At 43.7% G+C, this 9,212-nt stretch overlaps 1 protein-coding gene across 1 annotated transcript; it reads right to left on the reverse strand.

Annotated features, from left to right (window-relative positions):
• Window positions 1-655: 655 nt before the first annotated feature.
• LOC111755889 (taste receptor type 2 member 119-like) lies at window positions 656-8,362 on the reverse strand. The gene is made up of 4 exons (XM_063258672.1): window positions 8,247-8,362; window positions 4,092-4,468; window positions 3,678-3,884; window positions 656-867 (listed from the first exon to the last, which is right to left on the reverse strand). Exons 1-4 carry the CDS (start codon window positions 8,360-8,362, stop codon window positions 656-658), a joined length of 912 nt encoding a protein of 303 aa, XP_063114742.1.
• Window positions 8,363-9,212: the final 850 nt, after the last annotated feature.

Below are 9,212 nucleotides of genomic sequence, written 5' to 3' on the forward strand. Positions count from 1 at the left end.
TCTTCGCACATCAGAAAGAGAGCCCAGTACGGTGAGGATGCAACTGTTGACCACTGAACCCAGACCCCCTGGATTCTGCAGAGTCACACAGACTTAACCTTGTCAGTGGATTTTACGGCCTTACCTCACTGCAGACAATAGAGAACTCCTGGGTTGGGCACCTGCTGCTGCCCACATTGCTCTTGAGGTTCCTGGGGTGAAGGACTGCGAGAGGATAAAAAAATAAATAAGAGACAAAAGCTGGGGTCTGATGGAGCCCTTACTCTCTGGATAGAAGGACAAGAACTGCCCCCCTCGCTGTCGGGGCATTTACTTATTCACTTTGCAACACAGTATCATGTGGTATCCCTTTGCAGAGCAAGTCATTGCTTGCATTGTCTATGGGCTTGGTGTTTTTCTGGGCTAAAGCAGCTTCTGCACATGATTTGTGCTGGATGCTCTTTAGTTTTGAGACAGCCATGCCATAGTCCTCCACATGTGATCAATTTCTACCTTCAATGGGTCCTCTAGGCACTGAAGGACTCAGACTCTCATGGGAGGGTACACAGGTTGGGGCTCCTCTCTGAAGAGCTAAGCGCTGTCCCTGCAAGTCCCTCTGGAGTCAGGAAGAGGCTTCCTCCTGCCCCAAACTCTGTCCCAAAGCCCTGTCTGGAAGCTAGGCTGACTGCACCACAACACTGAGCTCCTGGGCACAGGGCATGGAGGGCAGGTGGATGGCACAGGACATCTCCCGGCTGCAGTACCACTGCTGCCCAGGCCTGCCTTGTCCTGGCTGCTCCTGTCTCCTTCCTGAAGACTGCGGAGTTCCCAGGAACACAGGTTTTTTGTGCTCATGGTTCTGGCCCCAGGGCAGGGCTGAATCTGCTCCTGGGTGACAGGGGAGAGAGGGCAGAACACCTTGTGTCTGCTCCATGCTCGGCTCTCTTCTCCTCAAGCCACCAGGGTTCTTCATGGGTCCCGCTCTGATGAGTCGCCCCACTGAAAACTCCCCCAAGGTTCCCTTCTAAACAGCAGGAAGATTCAGTTTCTTCCTTCTCCCCGCCATAGTGAGGAAGAACCTTAGCACAGGCACCTGGAGGGACACCCAAGCCACGTCCAGACCACAGCCATCGCCGTAAACTCTGCTCAGGCCCTCAGTCTCCATTTCCTCCCCTCCTGCTTTTATTATTTCTTTTTTTTTTCTTTTTCCTTTTTATCGTTACCAAGGATCAAAGTCATGACTGCCTGCTTGCAAGGCAGACGCTTACGCCACTGAGCTAAATCCCCAGCCCCTTTTTATTTTTTTTATTTCTTCTTTCTTTATCTCTCATTCTTTCTTTTGACTTTTCTTCTTTCCTACCTTCTTTACTGCTTTCTTTTTTCCTCTCTCTCTCTCTCTCTCATCAGTCTGTCTCTCTGTCTCTGTCTGTCTGTCTGTCTGTCTCTGTCTCTCTCTTTCTCTGTCTCTCTCCCTCTCCTTTTCCCTTTTGCTTCCTGTTGTTCTTTAGATATAACCTGGAGCCTTTAAATTGAGTTTCATCAGCAACCTCAGAAAATTTTTAAGGGACAAGGAATTGCTCTGTGGCTAAATTGCAAGGGTTAAGATTACAGTTGCAGTCCTCCTGCCTCAGCCTTCCAGAATCCTGAAAGTATAGGCACATACTACCATCCTTGGTGAGAAGGACATGTTTCTAAAAAGAGAGGATGGACACTGTGCCAGGATAGATAGAAGTCAAACTGCTGCTGGGTGAGAGGACGAGAGCAATTTTGCAGGGTTAATGAGTTGAGACAAAGAGGGCTCCAGAGAGACAAGACTGAGACTTCTGATTTTAAAACAGAGCAAAAAAGAGTTACACACAACACCCAACAGTGTATTTACAGTGCTATTAAATTTCTGCAAGAAATTTATTTCGAGGAAAACAAGCAATGGTTATTTTTTGTAATGCTTTATTATACTCCTATTTATTACAAACCTTGGTAATACAAACTTAACCATACCTTCATGCTTATGCTATTAACTAGTACTATTAGAGCAAAGAAACATGAAATAGAGTTTCAATTTGGTATCTAAGAAACAAACTCCCAATGCATTTCTTCCTGGATATTTGAAGTTGCTCCCACTCTCTCTGCCCACCTGCAGGACACACATCCTGAGTTCAGAGAATGAGTTTTGCTGAGGTGCAGTGTGAGAAGGAGAAGACACACAGTGCTCTGTGAACTCAGGGTGTGTGTTTCTTCCCAACAGGAGCAATATTCACCTCCAGGACATGAGTGCTCCTCCCAGAGCTGGGTATAGAGGGAAGGAGCACTGGGAGGCATGAACAGGAAGTGGTGGCTGCTCCTTTGCTTCCTGGGGGGTATGGAGATCCCTCTGGTTCCCACAGTCAAGATGACATCTCAGATCTTCTGCAGCAACTCCTCTATGAGATGCATATCTGGGATTCAAATATCAGATTTGAATCCTTACTACAGGCAATTGGCAGATCTAAATCTATCACAGTTTACACATCATTGTGCATGAACCCAAATTAACAGCTAAACTTAAGAACATCTTTTATGTCACTAACTTGCCTGAAATCAAAGGGGCTTTGGATTTTCTTTGGAAACATGCACGAACCTCTTAGTTTCCAAAACCTTCAGCCACCCTCATAAAATACATCTCTGAGATCAGGCAGATTGGAACACCACCAGCCCCTCCTGCCTACTAGTGTTGCCTGATTGGGAAGACAAGCCAGGCTGTAGAAGTGACACATCAGGGGCTGGGGATTTAGCTCAGTGGCATAAGCGCCTGCCTTGTAAGCAGGCAGTCGTGAGTTCGATCCCTGGTACCGATAAAAAGGAAAAAGACAAAAAAAAAAAAAAAAAAAAAAAAAAAAAAAAAAAAAAAGAAGTGACACATCACCAGCAGCCACTAGAAAGGTCATGAAGTCACGAGTACACGTGTGGAAAGAAACACCTGTAGGGCATTGTCCATCGAAGGTCCACATATAGGGGAGATTGAAAAGAAGGCTTCAGATTTCACTCCATGCTCTTCTCCATTTTCTCCAACTATGAATGGTTTTATCAGTTGCTAGCAAGTTTTGCCATGTCATCTAGGTTCTTTGCAACATGGCCACAGTGAGTATGCTCTCAAGAATGACACCTACCTGAACTTCTGGTCCAGTCTAAGAAAGGTTTCATTGTATGTGGTTTGACTAAAGAGGAGAGAAATCATGTTCAGTAGACGAGGGATGAACAATCAGCCCATTTGATTCAGATAAACCATTGAAAACTGGACAGGAACTGACAAGGGTACTAGCGCATTCTGTGTCTCTGGGGGATCTCGAGTTCAAACAAGGGCTTTTCCTTGCCTCCAGTTCCATCGCCTTTGAGAAAGCTGTGTTTTTTCATACACTTAGAAGACATCGCGCACAGAGATTCCACTACTATTTATCATGCAGGAAGGCAGCGTCATGTCACGAAGAGAACACTGACACAGATGTAATCCAGAGGCATAGGCTGTGCTTTATAGATCAATGTCACTTTCTGTGAAGTATAAAATGTGTAATCGTTCCTCAAGATGGATGGGCTATGATGATGAACAGTACATTTGTGAATAGGATATTTACTGAGTTAGTGAGAGGAGGCAGACACAGGGAAGTCATTGGCTCCTAAGTCCTTTCAAATAAATTCAAATCTTTCTTACTGACCACACTGACCGCAGAGCTGGAACTTCTTTGCATTTTGTTGCAGTTTAGGATGTCCTAAAATTAAGACGACAGAGCGTACAGATGGGTAGGTGCCAATGATCAAGATGCAAAACTCAAAGAGGAAGCTTCCAAATTGCAATATATGAAAGAACAACAAAATGGCCATCATGTAGTGGGAGAAGTAGAGGGTCAGGAAGGACAGGATGGACCATGGTTCTCATGTGCTGCATGTGTCTCCATGCAGGGAGAAAATCAGTGACAAGGACCAGCGATGAGCAAGATAATAAATGGCACTGTATTATCAAAAATAAAAAATGAATGTGGTATAACGTCTATTCCTTTGGTTTGAGTTGCATTTTTTGAGAAAAACTCAACCAACAATGTTGGGTAGTAACCATGTATATTTTATCTGGATGCCAGCACTGATAGATGCATGAAATATAGAGTGAAGGATCAGCCAGGGCACCAGCTTAGAAATCCTCATCTTCAGCCAGAAGAACATGGAGTCCTGGATGGTGCTAATCTTAGTGCAATAGAAAACACCAAGCCACGTGGCCAACCAAAGTCCCCAAATATTTAAAAAAATAAAAATTACGTAGAGCCCAGCAAATTCAGATTGTTTCATTAAGGAGAGAGGAACTTTGTGTGCAAGGAAGAGGAACAACTGGAGACAAATCCTCGAAGTCACCAGACAGAAAATGGGCAGATCCAAAGGAGCCATTTGTATCTGCTTGATGAAGTCCAGCACGTTCACCACCACGATGAAGCCACTCGAGAAGACCTCATAAGAAACCCTGTCACTATTATAAGGAAATGGATAATGAACTAATACATTAGCATGTTGAAAGCAGAAAAATCTTAAAAGATATACAGGTTTTTGAGCAGTTTCAGTTCTTCACCCTCTCTGTTCTTCTTCAACTAGTGCAGGACGCCTTTGAGGACCAAGATTCTTCTAAACATGAAGGCAGTGGAGTGGGAAGCTGGTGAGAATCTGTGTATGTCACTGCTTTCTCAAATTATTTCTGTGACATTCAAATAAGGAGAGATAGTCAGGCAACAATTTGCTTCTTGCTGATGGCTTTTGCATTTTCTAGTTCTTCTTAGCTTTCATGGTCACCATAAGCAAATGGTGGAATTGGAACCCTTCAGATGACTGCTAGAAGTCTGTTCAGCTGGAGAACCAGTCAGAGCCCCTCAACCTGCATCTCCACCATGAGTAACCAGATGTGCCACAGCTGGGATTCCACTGCACATTATGAAGCCATTCTTCAAAAAATAGTTATAAAAAGTATATCACTTCCAGGATCTTTATGTCTCAGTGCCAGCAATATAAGACTCCCACATAGTTATTCTAATACACAAAGGCTGAGAAAATCAAGACCTATTAAAATTTAAAGTAGTTATATAATAAAATATATAACATTCAAGGTGAAGTATCACTCAATATAAAACCAAGACAATAAGGGCTAGATATGTAGGTCGACCCTGCATCAAAACCCAGTGTGAGAGGTTTACTGTTTGGAGACATTCAGGATTGCAGAATTCTTCATTTTAACTTTCCAGTTGTTATAATACTTATATTTTGAATACGTGTATGTAGGGTAGGGTGAGAAGGGACCCCTTGGGAGGGCAAAAGACCCTGGTCCTTTTTAGAGGGTAGAAAACGCAGGCTCTGAGTGGAGGTGAGCATCAAACAATTGCTAAACCACTTACTTGTTTTGAGCTGATAACTGGTTACATTTGTGTGTGTATGAGCTACCATGTCCCCTTAAATTTCCTTTCCACTATGTAACATCCCATAAACAAGGGTTAGAAATTAGAGCTCATGAGTTAGAACCCTTAGCCACAAGACCAATACCCAATCAATCCAGTATTGATCCTCAGGAACAGGAGACGGGACCCTAACCCATAAAGCAGGGCCACTGCCCCAGATTTGGTGGTGTCCAACCTCTGAACACCCCCTTGCTTCCTTAGAACAGTTCTGTAAATCTTATTGCAATACTTACAAGAAAGCACTTTGGCTTTCCACTGGCCTTCTCTGACTCCTCTTTCTCTTTCTATGTGGGAAACACAGGTCCAGGAAGGGGAGTTAGCTGATGTTTAGGCCTGCTGGAGCCTTACAGTGAGCTACATCTGCAGCTTTAATTTTTTTTTCAAGATATTGCTGTTTCTAAGTTATCCAGGGTCGGCTCACACTTGTAGCCCTTCTGCCTCAGCCACGCAGAACGCTGGAAGTATAGGCACGTACAATCACACTTAGCTAACAGACACCATTTCTAAAGCAGAGGAAGGAGCTGTGCTGGGCTGCATTAGACAGAGGTCACACTGCTCCTAGATGTAACGACAATGACAATATGGTAGGGCTGGTGTGTCCCAGCTGGTGAGGGGTCTGGAGAAAGACAAGGCTGAAACTCTTCTGCTTAAGACAGAGCAAAGAGTCCTGCACTTACCACCAAGCAGCACAATAACTAGGCAACGTTTCTACAAGAAATTTCTTTCCATGGAAGCAGACAGTGGTAATGTTTTCAAAATGGTTTACTATACTTTATGATCTCTCTTTATTATAACACTTGGTAATACAAGTTTACAAATTTAGTCATAGCTTCATACTTATACTGTTGACCAGCACTCTTAAAGCAAAGATACATGAAAGGGAATCCCAATTTGATATCTGAGAAAAAAAAATTTCCAGGCGAGTTTCGTGGCCATAGATTTCTCCCTGGACCTCTGGAGTTGCTCCCGCTCTCTCTGCCCACCTACAGGACACAGATCCCAGGTTCACAAGCAAGTGTTTGCTGAGCTGCAGATGTGAGATGGATACAGTGCTGTGTCCCCAGCAGGAGCAGTGCTCATCTCCAGGACACGGGTGCTCTTCCCAGAACTGGCTACAAGAGGGAGGGACTGGGTGCTGGGGACAGGAAGTAGGGGCTGCTCCTTTTTCCGGGAGAACCAGCTCCAAGCTGGGAAGACAGAGAGCTCCCTAATTTCCCGGGTCAAGAAGACACATGCATCTCCAGATCTTCTGCAGCAACATCTCTATGAGATGCATGCCTGGGATTTTCAAATCTGAATTTGAATTCTTACTCCTGGTGATTGAAAAATTTAAATCTACACAATTTATATCATCACACAGGAAGGCAAATTACTAGGTAAACCTAAGAACATCTTTTATTTTACTGACATGGCTGAATTTGCTTTGGAATCATGTGTGATTCCCTTAGTTTCCAAAATCACAAGCCAGCTTAGCAGGAAATACATCTCTGAGGTCAATCACATTGGGACACCCTCAGCCCCTCCCACCTGCTGGTGCTGCCTCACTGGGAATACAAGCTACGTGGTAGGAGGGTCAAATCACTAGTAGTCATTGGAATGGTCCCGAAGCCAAGTGTACGAGAGTGTAATGAATCACCTTGCAAACCATTCTCTGTGCATGGTGCACAACTAAGGGAGATGAAACATGAGCCTTCAACTCTTCTGTCTTCTCCTCCTCCTCCTTTTTGTCAGTTCCTAGGAAATGTCACCAACTCATCTAGCTTCTCTGCAAGATCGACACAGTGAATACGCTCCCAGGAACCAACAAGGATTCCCCATCCTCAGCTTCCTTTGCAGTCTGAGAAGCGGTTCATTATCTATGACTCTGTCAAGGAGGATTCTACATGATAGACAGGGGTAAACAATTAGCACAGTGGTTTAGATAAACCTTTCAATGCTAGATATTCTATCAACAGTGGTACTATAGCATTCTGTTTCTTTCTGAGCTCATGAGTTCAACAATTCTTTTCTTCCTCTTCAGTATCTTACACTGTGAGAAAACTGTGGTTTTTCATGCACTTAGAAGACATCATGTGCTCAGATGTTGGCGCTATTTATCTTACAGGAAGGCAATCTCATGTCACAAATACAACACTGATGTAGATGTAACAGAGATATTTGTTGTGCTTTACAGATCAATGTCACCTTTTGTGAAGTTAGAAAATCTGTAACCATGCCTTGGGATAATGAACAATAAGTTTGTGAAGAGGATGTTTATTGGATGAGTGAGGGGAGAGATATACAGGGGAGCCATTGTCCCTTAAATCTTATCAAGTGATTCAAATTATATTCACTGATACCACACTGATTACAGAGGAGAAACTTGTTAGCATTTTTCTTCAGTTTAGGATTTCCTAAAACCAAATAACAGAGGGAATAGGTGGGCAGGTGCCAGCCACTAAGATGCAGAACTCAAAGAGGAAGCTTCCAGAGTACAACATTTGAAAAAAAGAACAACATGGCCATCATGTAGTGGGAGACATAGAGAAGTAAAAAGGACACGATGGGGGTGCCCCAAGGAGATCCCTGGCTTCCCTAGCACTGCTTCTCATCTGCAGTGCGTGTCTCCCCAGGGGGGAAACCAAGAGCAGAACAGCAGTGAGGCTGATAATTAATGGCCCTGTAAGATGAAAAACCAAAATAGAGAGTGATACAAGTTTTATTCCTTTGGTTTAAGTCACAGTTTTAGTGACAAAGTTACCCAAAATTTTTTGGGTCACAGTCCATGCATGTTCTTCATAGATGCCAGCACTGATGGATGCATACAGTGTAGAGCCCAGGACCAGCCAGGCCACCAACTTGGAAATCCTCATCTTCAGCCAGAAGAACAGGGGTTGTGGGATGATGGTGATCTTGGTGCAGTAGAAAACACCCAGCCACATGGTCAACCAAAGCTTCTGAACATTTGAAAATATAAAAATTATTTTAAGCTTAGCGAGTACTGACTGTTTCGTGAATGAGAGAAGAACCAGATGTGCCAGGAAGATGAGCATGTGCAGAGTAATCCTTGAAGTCACCAGGCAGGAAAGGAGCAGATCCAAAGGAGCCATTTGTTGCTGCTTGACGAAGTCCACCACATTCACCACCATGATGAAGCCATTTAACAAGATCCTAGGAAGAAATTACATCACTATTATGAGAAAATAGATAATGAACTGAAGGGCTAGCATGTTGAGAGGACGAAAATCGGTCACTTCCTTAGGGGTGTGTAGATGTTCAGACAGTTTCAGTCATTCATCCTCTCTGTTCTTCTTCAGCTAGAGAATGGCCTTTCGGGAGCATAATTCTAGTCATGAAGGCGATGGGGCAGGAAGGCAATGTACACTTACTTATATCACTGCTTTCTCAATTTAGTTGTAATATATTCAAATAAGAAGATAGTGCAGCAGTAATCTGCTTCTGCTGATGGCTTTTGGTGTTTCCTAGTTCTTCTTAGCTTTCATGGTCACCAGAAGCAAATAGTGGAATTGAATCCCTTCTGATCATTGCTGGAAGTCTGCTCAGCTGGAGAGCCAGCCGGAGCCCCTCAACCTTCAGCTGCACCATGAGTAACTAGTGCCACAGCTGGGATTATACTTCACATTATGAAGATATTCTGCAAAAAACACTTTAAAAAATCATTTCTGCTATCATTATGTCCTAGACCCAGCAATGCAACATTCTCATGGAATAATTCTCTAATGTCCAAAGGCTGAGAAAATCAGGACCTCCTAAAATGTAAGATAGTTATGT

Source organism: Cavia porcellus, unplaced genomic scaffold (genome assembly GCF_034190915.1).
Source record: "Cavia porcellus strain 051 isolate PalLab524CR breed Dunkin Hartley unplaced genomic scaffold, mCavPor4.1 scaffold_11, whole genome shotgun sequence".
Lineage (NCBI taxonomy): Eukaryota > Metazoa > Chordata > Mammalia > Rodentia > Caviidae > Cavia > Cavia porcellus.